At 35.2% G+C, this 17845-nt stretch overlaps 1 protein-coding gene across 3 annotated transcripts in view; it reads right to left on the bottom strand.

Moving 5' to 3' along the window:
- LOC129763633 (probable Rho GTPase-activating protein CG5521) overlaps positions 1–15119 on the bottom strand; it is a 32173-nt gene extending 17054 nt beyond the window's left edge. For 2 of the 3 annotated variants that reach the window (XR_008740999.1, XM_055762871.1), the window contains exons 1-3: positions 14670–15119; positions 1993–2103; positions 1521–1538 (exon numbers count right to left, since the gene is read on the bottom strand). Coding sequence is in view for 2 of the 3 variants with exons in the window: in XM_055762871.1 (XP_055618846.1) it covers positions 1521–1538; positions 1993–2103; positions 14670–14775 (235 nt within the window). In the remaining variant the exon portion in view is untranslated. The remainder of the gene's footprint in view (positions 1–1520; positions 1539–1992; positions 2104–14669) is intronic. The other variant, XM_055762872.1, reaches the window with a different exon arrangement.
- Between the last annotated feature and the right edge of the window lie 2726 nt (positions 15120–17845).

A 17845-nucleotide genomic window follows, 5' to 3' on the forward strand; every position in this document is an offset into this window, starting at 1 on the left:
TGAATAACTGTTTCAATAAAACTAGCACAAAATAGCCTTCCAAACCAATTCAATTAAGTCAAATGTGATTGCTGATTTTTTTTAAACTGGAAAAATCTGGGCAAAGTGCGAAAATTCTGGACTAGACAAAGGACGGTCTGAACATGGATGCTTTACCAAAGTCAGGAAGATTCGAGACAAATCTGGCAGTTTGGCAACCGTTGGTTAAGCCTGTAAAATCGACATCTATTTCTCATCAAAGTTCACACATTAATGATAATATTAAAAAAAAATCAGTGTTATGAGATGATCCTGGTGACTTTCTTTCTATTTCTACTAATGTAATCTCTAGAATTAAATAAGTAAATGAGTGTATTCAAGTTCCAACAAATTTCAGAACGCAAATGCCAAATTTTTCATCTTATACGAACTTATAAGCGCACATCTATTTGTTGAGTTTTTGAACAGTACAACAATAATACTTCTACTAGAAATAAAATTGGATCACGTAACACAACTTATACTTCATCTTGAATGTTTTAAACAAGAACTTGTGTTAATTAATGGGGGTCAATGTTTAGACCTCGTCGACCCCCAAAATCAATTTTCGTTTATGTCGACCACTTCGAAAACCCCTGTTCTAATTGATGATGATGTTGAATGAAAGAGGCTTTACACTTTTCAGTTCATTCGCCTCTAGTTTTTCTAATTGAAATTTAAACGCAGTCAAAATGACTTCCTTGGGCAAAAAGGGAGTTAAAGAAAAGACGACAGTCCTATAAGCAGATAAAAAAAGCTTTTTACTTTTTCGAATTTTTCGACTTAATCAGTGGATCGATCCCTACGTCGTTTGAAAAATCGATTCTACAAGATAAATCTTTTTATGAAGATCGCCTAATCCTAGTTCTTATACGTACTCTCAGATGCCCTCATTCCACGATTTCAAAGGAAAGGGTCGAAGATCTTGGAGTGATATTGGATTCGAGACTGTCGTTCAAAGAATATGTATCGTACATTGTAGATAAAGCGTCCAGAAACTTGGGATTTATTATGCGGGTTACAAAAACCTTTACGTAACTATATTGTCTCAAGTCTCTGTATTGCGCTCTAGTTCGGCATTTGAATTTGGTTCACCTAATATGGTAAGCGGATGTTCAAATCACCCCAAGATTCTACTGAGTTTACCGGTTTAAGATTAAAACTAAAATTACTATCAATGATGACCGCTAAAATGTCTTCAACGGATAAGTTAACCCTCATTCGCAAGCGAGCATCAAAACCATGTGGTGTGTTCTAACTTATTAGTTTGTGAATGTGAAAAAATCCAAATGACCTAATGCGAACATCAACATAGAACAAACATGCATCGAAACAAAATAGTTAAAGCCAAATAAATGCCCCGCGAGCAAGCAGTTCACTCGTGCAAATTTAACTACTCGGAAGTAACTATAAATGGGAGAGAAAAACAAAAACCAGGGATCTAACAAGCGAAATGAACGAAGAATCGAACACCCCCATGGCAACATGGCAAACACACTTACCGATATGGAACGATAGTTCTACGGGTTTGCGCGGATTTGCGTTATTGTAGATGTGCGGTAAAGGAGAAAAGGTGCAAATTAATTTTCGTGGTGTCATTCGTTTTCGTTCAATGAATTTTGATTGTTGATGGCTTTTATTCGGATTTTTCGTCAGGTTTGTTTTGGGTAGACAGCACGTTATGGACAACCAATCCACATGGACAACATATAAACAACAGAAGCGAGGACGAGGACGGATACGTGAGCAGCACAGCGATATACACAACCATACGGGGGCGGAAGTGGTAATGGCGGTGACACGGAATGAGATAGATTCTTCTGTGATTGATATGGATTTTTTGGAGAGCTATTTTGGAAGGGGCGGGGTCAAAACAAACATCGATATATGGGGTATGCAATTGGACTTGACATTGAAAATATGCTCTCGCAACCTGTTCGTGACGTTTGCCTAATTAGTTGTTCAATTTCTCACCTCGCTGACGTAGATTGGCTTCGGCTTGAACGAACGTGTCATACAGGATGTAGTAAACATGGCTATAGTTGGTTTCGAAGATGTTTTTCGCTTCCTCGCTGTCCACGTGGTCTGTAAAGATAGATAATAATGCATTAGAAGTATGAAATTGCTGCTTTTCATAGATATGAATTTCGCGCTATCTCGGTCACATGTTGGAAGCCCTGCTAGGGACGAATATGTCATAAAGCTACTAGGCATACTTTTTGTATAGAGAAATTCCAAATAAAATCGACAAATGACAAAACATACTTTTGATTCGAATGAAAGTTTGTACAGTGGAACTTCAATTATCCGTGGAATAATCTGGCAATGTCGACGCGAATAACAAAAATCGCGGATAACGTAATAAAGGACTTAAAATGAGGTCCATTTATACGGTCGTGTACCTCCGTAGGCAGATAATGTGAAAGCTATCACCAAAACAAAAGAGCATGAACCTTCCATCGACTGGCAAATTCCAGGAGGCATCCGCTCGCGGATAATCGGGGTTCCTCTGTATTCCGTTTGGTTTGGAGGAAATATGAGTTTTCCACAGCAATTGAGGATATACTATATATATATAGAAAAAAATATACACTGGAAAAAAATTACTACACTTTTTATCATTATTAAAAAATAATTTGCGATATCTAAGGCGGCTCGCACACCGGAGCAATAAGCAACTAGCAAACTGCAATACGCAATATGCAGCAGGCAACATAATTTGTTGTTCTTCGTTGTTCCATTCCAATATTATACATAATTTGTTGTTCCATTGGCGATAATATTGCTTATCGCATGTTGACAGTTGCTAGTTGCTTATTGCTCCGGTGTGCGAGCCGCCTAAAATATATATTTTCGAATTTTTTTTACATGTAAAAAAAATTCGAAGTAATGAATAAAAGTAATGAAGAAATTTCAGAAAATAATTCCAAGACGGTAAACCTATTTCTAACAAACTTTGTGGAACATCGAATTTATATGAATTTTCGAAACCTAGAATTTTTGTATATTAACCTTTAACGAACGAGTGCATTTTTCTAGAACGATGACCAGTTGGTCGACAGATTTTTAAGAAATTAAGTGCTTTGTTTCCCGAGCTAGAAAAGGTGCATAATTAATATCACGTTGTATGCATAAAAAAGGCATAACCTCACAGGATTCCTGAAATATAACGGAATGCCGCATGTATGGCGGCATTCGTTCGCTAAGGGTTAACCCTTTCATTATGGCAGTGTGCTCCGCCAAAGTGCTACCTCTGTACGGAGCACTGCGCCGAAAAGTATGCACATCGCGCTGGTGAGATCGAAGAGTAGTATGAATTGCATGTCGTCTAAAGACGACGCTCGTACACACAGGACGTCGCGCGGATGTCGTCTATAGACGACGCTTTTGTGATTTAAAACAAAATGTGATTAATGTGATTTAAAACAAAAAAGCTCATTACCAATCTCCTTCTAAATGCAGCCGTTCTCGAGATATTTAAAAAAAATATTTCTAATTTATTGTCTTTTTTATAGTAAATAGGCCTTTTTGACGTGTTATACCACCATGTCCATGAAATTTTATCAATTTGCTTACGACTTCCAACAACTTCTCCAAATATATGATCATGATAAAACTATATATTTAGGAGTTACAATGAAAATAAATTTAAGAAAACTAATATGAATGATAACGATATTAAAAAAATCATATACCTTTTAAAATGTTATACATGTCGCGTCAACAGAAAACAAACATTTACAAACGAAAAAAAATAATTTCTAATAATTAAAGATTAACTCTTTGCGGTCGCTTGTCTGCTCTCAGCCACCACAGCAAGGAATTTTACTAATCTTATACTTTATTCAGCATTTTTCGCAAAAATAAGATTTTTTCAAAGAAAACTAACCCATTTTACGTTAGGTACATATTTTTTCAAAGGAAACATGAAAAAATGTTGTTCGAAAAGCTTTTTCCCTGTAAAAGTGCCCATCTTCCGATGTATGGACGACTTGTTGGAAATAGTAAGAGCTATTCACATATTTTTTGTTGAGAATTAAAAAAAAACGTTTTTGAGAAAAATGAATTTTAATTTTTAAAACATTTTTTTTTTCAGCAAAATTTTGATTCAAAACATTTTTAGTATTTTTTAAGAAAATTTAAACAATTTTCTACATTTCGTTCTTTGACTCGAATTTTCAAAAGCCCCTACATACCAATTTTCATGTCGATCGGTCCAGTAGTTTCCGAGTCCATAAGAATCAAACAGACAAACAGAAATCCATTCTTATATATATAGACTAGATTGTTTCTATCAATTAAATTGAAGCTTTTTCTCTATAATTTGTTCTTTGACACTCAATTTCTATCTTTCTTAATTTGGCTGCAATATCGATATAAACAATACCTGGTGAAAATTAAAGAAAAATTTAACTTAAATTACACCATAACGTTGAAAGGTTACATTTCTTCTTGAAATAAGTTATATTTGAAATATAGAGAAATTTTTTTTTTTCAAACTGTATATAATCGAGTCCAAAATTGTATACAATCGAATCACATATAATCGAGTCTGACCCGTAATATGACATTTGCCATCAAAACAAATTTTGGAAAAAGCCCGATTTCCGGTGATTTTTCGGTTTTCATAAAACTCAAATTTTAACGTCTGCGACACTAGGAAAAGAAATCCGAATGAGCTATTATTTTGCATAGAGTATATTATTGTGCGAATCAACATTTCGCAAATGTTTTCCTTAAAGCTATAGATCTTCGTGTGTGATTGTCCCTACATCCTAATACCCTCCTTTCCTTCCTTTGCGGGTAATTCGTCCCCTTGCTATAAATAGTAGAATAAGTTCAAATGTAAATAAACTATAGATATACGAATAGATTTAAGAATTGAGTGCTCATCAACATTGTTACAATTTCCTTATATCCCATCCTTCTACTAAAAATATGTCACCCTTCTAAACTCGAGTACACCGCGAGTAATCGGTTTTCCACCTTACTAACCATAGATGTAAGAAAATTGTTTCTATATATATATAGTTTTAAAAATATATTTAAGAATTCGGCTCCTTTAAACTTAAGTAACTGAGCCTGTAAAAATAAACGAATTAAAAAAAAAACATTTCGCAGCAACATTCGAATAGAAAATCGGGATAACTATTTTTATTGGCACCCAAAACCATACGTTTTGTCTCATATTCCGAAGAAAAACTAAATCCCAGAATGTCGATTATTAACAAAAGATTTTTTTCGAGATGACTTGCCGTTTCATGGAATTTCTAGACATCTGGCATAAAAGAATCGAAAACACCATTTTCATGTACACATACGCACCCCCCTCGCACTTTGGGTGATTTTTCGGGTTTCAAAAAACTCAAACTTTCATCGCTTTACGACACTCTCCCTTAATGTTAATGTGAAGGTTGAAGGAAGCCACAAATGGTTGCCACAATGGCGCTCATTTCTTTCATCTCTCTCCCTTACCCCTCGTCCGAAAATCAATAATCAATAAAACAGTGTGAATAAAATGATAGTTTTCACACACTTCCCATCAAGTATTATCAACCAAACTTTGCTCGATTACTCACAAGATATTAAATTTTTATCTGCCGTCGCAATCTTTATATATATAAAAATGGATACATACATACAAGCCATACAAGTGAAACACAAATTTCTGCATTACTCGAGAATTAATCGAGCAAATGAAACCAAATTAGGCATATGGAGGTTTTAGGGGGCAATAAATGTTTCTATGGTGGTTAGACACTCCACCTCCTCTCTAAGGGAAGGCTGCCTTACAAATGAAACACAAATTTCTGCATTAGTCGAGATTTGTCAGTGAGTGGTAGGTTTCATGTACTTTTGTTTTGGTCATGGCTTTCACAATAGCTGACCACAGGTGTACACGACCTTATGGATGGATAGTCTAATGATTTCTGCATTGATAAAACATAGTTTCCATGCTGAAATAACTTTTTTTTCGTGTTTCGCACTCATTTTTAATCCTTTATTGCGTTATCCGCGACGAGCTAGCCAGACTATTTCGCGGATAACCGGGGTTCTACTGTATAAAAATAGATTTCTGTCTGTCTGTCTGTCTGATTCTTATGGACTCGGAAACTACTGAACCGATCAACATTAAAATTTGTATGTAGGGGTTTTTGGGGCTGGGGAAGGTTTTCGTGATAGTATAAGGCCCCTCCCCCCTCTCTAAGGGGGGCTGCCATACAAATTAAACACAAATTCTTATATTACTCGGGAATTAATCAAGCAAATGAAACCTAATTAGGCATATGAAGGTTTTAGGGTGCAATAAATGATTCCATGGTGGTTAGACTCTCCACCCCCCTCTCTAAAGGAGGGCTGCTATACAAATGGTTTTAGGATGCAATTGATGTTTCTACGGTGGTTAGACTCTCCACCCCCTCTCTAAAGGAGGGCTGTCATACAAATGAAACACAAATTTCTGCATTACTCGAGAATTAATCAAGCAAATGAAATCAAATTTGGCATGTGGTGGTTTTAGGGTGCAATAAATGTTTTTACGGTGATTAGATACTCCTCCCCCCTCTCTTAGGGGGGGCCGCCATACAAATGAAACACAAATTTCTGCATAACTCGAAAACTAATAAGGAAATGGAGCCAAATTTGGCATGTGGAGGTTTTAGGGTATAATAAATGTTTTACGATGGTTAGATTCTCTTCTCTCCTCTCTTAGAGGGGCTGCCATACAAATGAAACACAAATTTCTGCATAACTCGAAAACTAATCAAGCAAATGGAGCCAAATTTGGCATGTGAAGGGCACGAAAATTCGGAAAATTAAATTCCCATATGTTTTACAATTACATAGTGACAAGTGCTGTTAGTCCATTTGATGTGATGCGCCAGCGAAATTGATCTTCGTTCGAAAGTGAAAATGGATTTTAATGTGATAAAACGCACTCCTATATCGTCTTCTTTCTATATTGATAAAAATAGATCGCCGAATGTGTTTATAAGAGCAGAACTCGAGGAAGGAATTTTGCGATTTAAGGCTTTCTTTATTCTATCATATTTTCTGTATAAAATATTTATTACATGTAAAGGAGAAACATGTTATTTGCAAGTCGTTGAAAAATCTTGAACGAGGATTGTGTCTGAAAATAATCTGATATTATAATGACGAGTTTTGATAGAAATGCTAGAAATTTTATAGTAAAAGGCAAATTCAACGGGGTCGATTAGAAGATTAATCAATGAACAGTTCTGCGATTGGACCCATGAACTTGCTCATAGTAAGAAAACGTGAAATTTTTCAATTTTCCGTAATGATTTTGTTTGTATTGATAAAAGCATCGTTTCTTTTTTCGAAGCTGATGCCAGACAACATCATCGAAGCAGCTGTAAAAACCACTCAATGAAACTCTATTCCTGAGTCATAGCGTTTCATAGCATGAAAATCAATCAAATAATATTGTGTTGATATCAATACAACTAATGTTTTTACGTTTAATGAGTCTATAATGTAAGTTTCAGTAACTTCAACATTGGTTAAGAAAATTGTATTGCAAAGCTGGGAACACTGCCACGGCTGCCTCTGCTGTAAAAAATAGTAAACGGAAAAGTATTACATTCAATCAAAATGTCTCGGCCAACGAAGAGAAGGGCTAAGGCTCTCCAACGTGAATATGTGAAAAAAATTCGATCAACGAAGGAAAATATTAAGGAATTATTAATATCGAGTTACTGTGCGGAAGAACTTGTTAATACCAAAAGAGCCCCAATTCGCATGTGTTATAAAATTGCTCATGTTACGCTCGACGCTAATCAAAATTTTTCTTCATATGCAAATACACCTACAGGAAAACCTGTTTTTGTGCGGTGTATGAAAAGAAGCTAATTTGACGAAGTTATCGTCCATCTAGTTTTTTTTTTCGATGGTTTATACGCATTTCAGTGCGCAAAAAGTATATATTTGTCTAAATTATCCACTTCCAAAATCTTTCCACCAAATGCTCTAAGTTTTTCTGAGTTTTTGCACGTTTCAACAAGCAACTAAAAGCACATCTCAGCCCCGCGCTACCGAAAAGGCAATCTGTCCCATCGCAAAGCAGGGAAACAAAAGGTAATTGAACGGCGAACGGTGTGGATTTGAATCATTTTCGTGGGGGAAACTTTTTTTATGCGGTCCCTACCTAACGCACAAAAAAAAGTTTTTTTTTTAATATGTGTACCGAACACGATTTTTTTCGTGCGGTCCCTATCCCCCGCACAAAAAAAGGTTTGCCTGTATATATATTTATATTTGCAATTGTTCATCGGAACATATCGTTCATACATACATTAGTATTGAATTGTTATTTTTTTCAAATGTATTTAGGATTTGTGTCAGTGAAGCGCTACACAGTCTGATAAGTCTATTTACGTTCCAAAATCAAAACAAACTGTTTGTTTTGGTCTTCTCTCACAAACTCTATTACCTCATTTTTACACGTGGCTTTACCCACGATAGATACAATACGGTACCGCAACTTATGAAAAAGGCCTTTCAGCCATCTTGGAATTTGTATGTAAACAATCTGCAATATTTTGCAATATTTTTTTTTGTGCTTTGTGTGTGGAATTGTTTTGGTGGCAATAAGAGCATTGAAAAGTTGAAAGGTAAGTCTTTTACGGTTATAGTTAAGTTTGGTAATATACTCTATCGCATTATATGTTTCAGCTCAAGAGAATAAATCGACTCTCGGTGTCGGTTGGCGATGGAGATATTTTACCCGCGTTTTGCAGCTAGAGACGTCGGTTAATTGTTCGATTAATTCAAATAATCGAATATCTGTATCAGTAATTTTATATCAAATAATGAAAAATCAGGGTATGAATACATCGAATAATTATCAAAGTAATCGCGATTAATGAAAAAGGGAACCATTTTTTTTCAGAAAATACAGTGCAAAATTTGTTTAACCGTCATGGTGTTTCGTCGAACTTCATAAAATATGCTAAATCATTTACGGTAGAACCTTGATTCCTAGGTGGTGGAGGAGACTGAGAAGAAGAATTCAGGGTCTGCAGGAGTGAAATGCGGACTTGAAGAAGGTGGTCTCAGCTCCCGTCCTAAAATAGTAGTATTCAAATTCAGAGCGCCGAGGAAAATATACCATACTAGTGATCAATGATTCTATGACCAAGCAGAGATATTCAAACAAATCAGCTATTTCAACAAACATCATTCGAAGAAAAAATAATTTTAAACAGCCAAAATTTTGGTTGGTGCAAAAATAATGCATGTCGGACTCGACTAATATCGACAGACTCGATAATATGTGATTCGATTATATACAATTTTGAACTCGATTATATACAGTTTGGAAAAAAATATTTTTTTTATATTTTAAGTATGACTTATTTCAAGAAGGAAGGTAACCTTTTAACGATAAGGTGAAATTTAAGTGGCTATTACATGTACAGTGGGGTGAAAATCGTCATTTTTGAAGATTTTGCTTGAGTATTCACCAGTTATATCGTTATATCGTTATTGCAGCCAAATTAAAAAAGCAGAAGTTGGGTGTCAAAAAACAAATTTTAGAGCGGTTAGAGAGCTTTAATTTAATTGATAGAAATGATCTAGTTCAATATAAATTTTCAGGATAAAATTAATAACACATTAAATATTATTAACTTTCAAGTTTTCCACTTAAAAAAAGGTTAAAATCCACTAATTTAGATGTTCCTCTACTATATCCTGTACAAAATTTTCTCATATTTCAAATGAAAGCAACAGAATCGGCTTCCGTAGCGTAGTTTTTAAAGTAGAGCCAGTTTGAGGCAACAAGTCCGAAACAAAAAAAATAGTTCTATTACTATTTCATTGTTGAAATTCGAACATATGCGTAGAAGGATTTTTATTCATCAAATATGATCGTCTATTACCTCCTGAAAGAATCTGGATAAATTTATTTTTTTCATGCGAGAAAGGTATTTTCTGACTTTGAGGGGGTGAATCAAAAATCAAATTCCTCTTTTATATTCAAGAAATGAAAAAAACCAAAAACGATTAAAAACTTTTTTCTGACTCGATTATATACAGTGAAAAGGAATCAGAAACTGTATATAATCGAGTCCGCCCTGTATTGTGCATCATTTTCATGGTGTGCTCTTTTTTCAATCATCCTCAAAAAATCATGAACTTCAAAATTATGACATATTTTTTTAATCATAAATGTCTGTTTGTTTTGATTACAAGAAATAAATATTCGCTCGATTAATCGAATACTGAAAGACAATTATTCGAATCAATCGAATATATAAAAATCACCACACGATTAATCGACAATCGAATAAACGAAAAATTTAGACATCTCTATTTGCAGTCAAATCCCTTCCCACAATCCTCTGTATATTTATACAGTTTCCCCTCGCGCACTTATTGACCACACGGTCACACCTTTATTCTACACATCTTGGCTTTACCCACGATAGATACAATACGGTAGCGCGACTTATGAGAAAGGCCTTTCAGCCATCTTGGATTTTGTATGTAAACAATCTGCAATATTTTGCGATATCTTTTTTTTGCTCTTTTTGTGTGGTATTGTTTTGGTGGGAATAAGAGCATTGAAAAGTTGAAAGGTAAGTCTTTTACGGTTAAAGTTAGGTTTGTAATATACTCTATCTTATATGTTTCAGCTCAAGAGAATAAATCGACTTTCGGTGTCGTTCGGTGATGGAGGTATTTTTCCCGCGTTTTGCAGTTAGAGACGTCGGTTAATTATTCGATTGTAATGTTTCTGGAATTTCAGGTTTTCCTATATCTAATATTCTTTGTTTCTGTGTTCTTGGTTAACAAAAACCTAATGCCTGTTTTTGATGGGGCATAAAAAGATTATATAAAAGGATTTCTAGGAACTTCCTGCTATTTGTTTTATTGTCGATATTGTTCAGCTCATATATTATAGAAAAAAAAAACCCGAAGCTGTAACTGTAAAAATAACTATAAGCCACCGATTAATTTATAATTTACAGTTTACAATTCTTCCGCAAGTGCATTTATTTCACAAGTGTGTATATGCGTGATTATATTTAGTGAACAACTAAACGAATGTCAAACATTTGTACTTTACTTTTGCACGTATGAATCTAACGACGAGTATATCGACGAATAATATATGAATCCGGTCAATCCGGTGACAAAAGGACTAAAATCAAATAAGAATAGTCCGAAAATGATATTATGCACTATATTTAATAAATATTCCACGCCACTGACATTAATTTATACATTTCATTGAACAATATTCTAAAATAGGAAAAAAAGTCACTTGTCCAAAATAGTTACTCCTGTACGCGCGTCGGTGTCTCAGACCGAAGGTTGTGAAAAAGTGACATACGTCTCCTTCGTACCAACTTATACGATACGCTAAACGATGATGAACAACGAATGGCGAAGCTAGAGAGAATCGCAATGTCGTAGTGTTGATGTTTTCTGAGAAATGAACGAATTATTGATTTCTTGGTCTCTCAGACCTATGCGCGAGTATAGGAGTGTTAACCGTCATGGTGTTTCGTCGAAATTCTTCGGATATGCTAAATCATTTACGGTTGAACCATAAAAATGTTTCCCTGGTGGTGGAGGAGACTGGGAAGAAGAATTTAGGGTCTGCAGGAGTAAAATGCGGACTTAAAGAAAGTGGTCTCAGCTCCCGTTCTAAAATAGTAGTATTCAAATTCAGAGTGCCGAGAAAAATATACCATACTAGTGGTCAATGATTCTATAAATGTACCTCTTTTGAACTAGTAGCTATAAGGACCAAGCAGAAATATTCAAACAAATCAGCTATTTCATTCAACATTCAAAGAACAGGTAATTTTGAACAGAAAAAAATTTATGTTGGTACAATAATAATATTGTACATCATTCTCATTGTGTATTTTTTTTTTTCAATCGTCCTCAAAAAATCATGAAATGGTAAATTTATCAATATACTAAAATACCATTTCATTCAAAAACCATTATTCTGCACCATGTTTATTTCAAAATTATATTTAAGCGGGTATTCTAGTCTAGAAATCTGAAAAAATCGAAATTTTTTTTTTACCATATTTCTGTAGTTTAGGCATTCAAGAATATACTCTAGAAAGGATTTATCGAAAATCCTATTATTTACCTAGTTAGAGCCATTTTAGTGATGTGGTATCTAACCTGTTACGGCCATCACAATGAACTTCAAACGCGTTTCTCTCGGAACTAGTTTTTTTTTCTAACTGGCGTACACGATATCTCAAGTTTTACTGAACCGATTTATGTCAAATTTATATGAAAATAATCTGCATACATCTCTCTATCGCCAATAAAAAATTATAACTTTTTAATTTAACTATTTTTAAAAAATCGGTAAACGCAAAAAAAAACGTTTTAAACAGCATTTTTGTTTTCAAACGGCCGCCATTTTGTTAAAACCCATGTTTTTGACTTGTCCGAGGTTCATGCCATAGCGACATCTTTACTGATTCAGAATCTGTTCGATTTTTTTGTTTCAGATAACCAGAAGGACTGGAATCGTGTACGCCATGGCACAACTTTTTTTTGAACACCCTCACTTCACCAGCATGTAACTATTCTAATTATGAATATTTTTTTTCCGTCCTATTTTTGTTTTATTGTTGAAAGATAGATAAACGAATAATGATATAATGGATAGTAAAAATATTCTTTGTTTTATTTTTACGGAGTTCGAAAAAACGTCCGAAATTCGTGTCTCTACACTAGAATACCCCCTTAATGTAATTTTTAGAATTATGCCATCATATTTTTTATCATGAATGTCTGTTCTTTTTGATTACAAGAAATAAATATTTGCTCGATTAATCGAATACTGAACTACAATTATTCGAATGAATCGAATATTTAAAAATGACCCCACAATTAATCGACAATTGAATAAACGAAAAAATTAGACATCTCTATTTGCAGTCAAATCCCTTTCCACAGTCCTCTGTATATTTATACCGTTTCCCCTCGCGCACTTATTGACGACACGGTCACACCTTTATTCCACACATCTTGGCTTTACCTAAACTACTATAATGGCTTCCTTCCACCTTCACCTTGAGTCAATTGAGCTGTTTTGCAAAGGGTGTTTTTTCGAGGAGGTGAACATTTTTTTATGTGGTAATTTTTTGAAATTCGGGATGGCCATTTTTATTGGCAACCTAATACAATACTTCATTGGACATCATTTTGCGTGCATGGAAGCTAGAAGGAAATACGCACAATGGATCAACTCACACGTTTAAGTGTGCAAAACACATCCAGTAGCGGCAGCAGCGTGTGTTAAGTGCGGAAAATAAACGTAAACAAATAAACAACCAACCAAACCACAAATACAATAGGTATATCACGCCGCGAATCGTGAGATACAATTATGTTTCAATGTAATTTACCTGGCGTCTGCTTTCGAGATATATTTTCGAATAGAGCATAAAAACAAGTTTGATCAATCGAGAAATTTTTCAATTGCCGAATGTGTTGTATCCGATGACACAATATTTAGCCATTTGAGAAAAATTTTCACACCGAAAGACGTCAAGAATCACACATATTCTGCTTTCTTCCCGATGAGTAATTGCATGCGTATGAACGGGTTCAAGTATCGAATAAAATGAATTTAATAACCGTACATCAAGGTTGAAAGCGGATCGCCGTTCAAATGTAGGTTGTGGTTGCTTGTTAGTTCTGTGATCCATGCATGACTCTCTATTGTTCGATGTTGTAGGGAAACGGAAAATATAAGTAAAAAGTATGATCAGATTGTGATGGCTAATCCATCGTTGGTTCTTCTAAACCGAACAGCACCCCCACAGCTATCGATAGCAATTGGGGTGGGTACCTGTTGCTAACAGCCAATCTCTTCACATCTGAGCAGAGCAATGAGTACACACTGCAGTGAGAAAAAATTGATGCAATGGAAATAAACAGTTAGTACTGGCTGGTGTCTGCTAATGAATCTCAATGTAACGATACCTCGAGTGCTCATGTGTGAATCGATGGATGGAGCGTAGGATGGATAGACACATGGAGAACAGAAAAAACATCGGATGATTATAAATTCAAATGTGATGATACCTGCCGATGGAACGTAAATCGCCATCCGAAATACGCCGATATATTTGATAGGACCAGTCAAGGGGATGGCTGTTAGTAATTGGTAAATGTACAAATAATTAAAATAATATGATAATTGTTTAGTGTTTGCAAATACACCCTCGCTGTTTTGACTCGTTGAAGGCTGACAATACAATACATATATTTCCCGCTTACGTTATACTTTATGAGCCGTATTTTTTTCTGTAAAATAATTACACCATCCATAAGAATTACACTAATTGAGCGTTCATTTTAAATGATTGTTTTCTAAAACTTAAAACCAAATCTAACTTAATACTAACAAAACAGTAAACACTACTGTCTATTGGGCAGCGCTTAAGCTGATCATGTGTGTGTGTATGTATCGAGAGAGAGAGAAAACATCACAACATTGCATGGGTCAAAGGGAAGGATGCAAAACCAGAATATGCAAATTTTTGTCCGCAATTTCCACACATCCGTGGGCTGCTTTTTCTTTCCGCTAGCCTCCTTGCTCTGAAGCGGGATTCAAAGGGCTCGGCTTCCTCACTTACCTAGAATTGTCTTCAGATGTCGCAGCCGTGCGGTCGAATCTTTCTTGCTGTCCTGGATTTTCGCCGTCGATTTTTTCACATCGATGTTGGACTTTTTGGTAAACATTTTTGTTCGCCTCTAGCCAGCTGCGCGTAAAGTGGCTTGCAGCAGATTTGTTGCTACACTTGGTTTAGGAATTTACACACTCAACACCGAGACGAGACAATTATTTTTCTGCATTTTCCCACCTGTATGTTGCGGAGAATGGCAACGGGACGCGCACGCACGAAAAATTACAAAGTTTTCTCCACTGTTCACTTCCCTAATAACATCACTTTCTTGCGTGAAAACGCGATTGACATTTTGATGAGCTGCCACTACGCGAAATAACACTGGTCAACGAGGAGAAAAGTTTCACTTCGCGTTTCAATGATGACTCCGTTTGTCGCTCACGGAACTGCTCTGACAGTTTTGCTGATGTTTTGACAAATTGAAGGTCACCTCCACAATGGTCGACTGGACAAACCGGTCGAAAACGTTTCGGCTACGAAATCTAGAGCAACATGTCAAAAGGGCCTAACTCGAAAATGTAAACAAAATTTTTATTGCATTTTTTTGTTTGAGAATTCAACCATATAATTAACAAAAACAAAACAATTTGAAAAAACGACCTAACTGATAATGCCTAACTTTGTAGATAGATCTTTTTGATACATAAGGACCTAACTTCAGTTGGATCTAATAGAAAGTTATGCCCTTTTATTGAATGCATCCATTTAATATTTTTAAATGTGCCACATAACAAACCACTGATTCGTATTATCGTAACAGTTCTATTGATAACGTGCGAATGCTTCCAATGTTCAGTCACTAAAGTGATTCCGTCACAGGTGAAAAGGGGGGAATTTGGACCACCTAAGCAAATCGCCTAATATTTCCAAACCAATGCTGTCTAAAAAAATATCACCTTGAACTCCGAGCTACACTTGTTTTCTCTCAATCAATAATGTTTAATTATTATAAGAAGCTTCAAACTACCAAATATATCATAAAATAAAAGAGATGATTTTTGGACATTAAAACTTGATGCAGGGTGATTTGGACCACTGTGTGTTTCATCGAAAAAAAACATACTTATGTTTATGTAAAGTATTTTCGGACAATGTTACAATCAGTAAGAGACTCCAAGCCGTGATAATGAAAGTGATGTTGGAAAAAGCTATCGATCGGCTGCATCTCATCAACATGTTAACACCCCTCATGAATCTTAGCAGCACACATCGGACGAGCCTCCTGGTTTAAATACAGTTTAGCTTTTGCTCCGTACTGGATCTTAGCTTGCTCAGAAGTAGAAAGTGCGAATATGGGCCCTATTATAGAAATCGAGGCGATAAGAATTTTGCTCGTTAGCTCTATTTTACTATTATAGAAATTGAGCAATTCGATAGCACCGAGCGAGTGATAGCTATCGATGCAAGTGTCAGAAATTTTCGAGTTGTTTGGTTCGCTTTTTGCATATCTTCAGAGAATTATTTTGTTTTGGTTTGCGTCCCTGATACTTTCCTTTGGGAAACATTTCAGAAACGCCTAAATATATGCAATTTTCAACACATGTTCGTTTGTTTTGATCAGTATTTGTATTACGGTGCTGCCAGAATAGTCTATACAAGGTAAGTGTTCAATCCATCATTATTTATATTAATCATATTGTAAATTACAATACAGAATTTACTTCCAGCGCATATTTCAGTGGCTGAAAATGAGTGGACAGACAAATCACCACCAGTACGACTCGTTGAACCAATGAAAGCGAATGTAAACATTGCTCGAGTTTTTTTTGGAGGCAGTTCAAATAGAATCCCTGTTAAGGAAAAGTGGAATTGTGGAAAGTGGAGGAATTCAGTGAGGAGATTGATGCACTGAGACTATCAATGTGTCTTGGTTCAGAATGGCAGGAAGTAAGTATTTCTTCTACGATACTTATAACTTCATAAGTAAATTTTATCATATTCTTTGAATTACTATCAACCGTATTTCCTACCTAAAAATTGCTTATTCCTACTAGCGTACATTAGTACGTGTTACTTTTGTCAGTAATTTTCTTTTTTATTGCTATACTATACCAAACTTTCTATACCATATGTTAAAGCTGAAATGTCTTGCAAAACAATAATGATTTTTTTTAAATTACATATTTGGATTGACATGAGGTGAAAGGTAAAGAAAACACTAGCACACAACAAGCGAAAATTTAGGGCCACAGGTGGTGGCCCAATACAATAAAGCTATTGACGCCGCTACAACGAGAAATCGACGCTAAAAGAAAATTACATGCAAAAAAATTGTTTTGCTAAAAAAAGTGGAATTCATGCGTGACTCCTTACGGAATTCATTTCATTTTCTAATAATTATATTTTTTGTAAAGCAAATTGTTCCATGAAGTCGTTTTTATTATACATCCATGCATGCATTACACCCATTAAGCTTCATTCGTTGAGGGAATATCAGTTTTCTCCAAAACATAACCATATTAACCCGTTTTATGCCAAGCGTTCGAAAAATCGAACAGTAACTTCGATAATTTTTCATGGCTTTGGAAAGCAACTCTATGGCAAGGCTTTGGTATCAAATGATAGCTTAATCTATTAGCTACCACGTACTATCAATTTCATTCGAATTTGTATCACTTTATTGGGGATAAAAATCGATTCAAAGCAACTATGTGCGGAAAGTACATAAACGGAAGAACGGAAAAAAATAATTCTTGAAGATTGGGGTTTCTGTAACGTCAATAATCAAAATTACACCAATGGCTCTCGTTAAAAAATAATGTTTACAGCTTGGTCGTTAATGGGTTAATACTTTTGGAAATACAGATATTTATAATTTTCATAGCCGATGTCTCAAAAAAAGATTTGGCATCCTTTCTATAGTGCTTTGTGAAACATTTCACTCGTTTCAAAATATTTCATTACTGCCACTGACATTCGAGCAGAGTAACGAATCGAGCTGTTTCCCTCGATTTCTATAATTCCAGATTTTACTCGGTGTGATAGTGATAGTGATTGTATCGAATCCTCGATTCGATTTCTATAATAGGGCCCTATAAGTTTTGTATAACGTGGCCTAAACGGTTGGAATAGAGTTTGAAAGAAGTTCGGTTTCATCTCAGCTGGGTTCAATATTCTATCGAAAA

The sequence above is a fragment of the Toxorhynchites rutilus genome, chromosome 1 (genome assembly GCF_029784135.1).
Source record: "Toxorhynchites rutilus septentrionalis strain SRP chromosome 1, ASM2978413v1, whole genome shotgun sequence".
Classification (NCBI taxonomy): domain Eukaryota; kingdom Metazoa; phylum Arthropoda; class Insecta; order Diptera; family Culicidae; genus Toxorhynchites; species Toxorhynchites rutilus.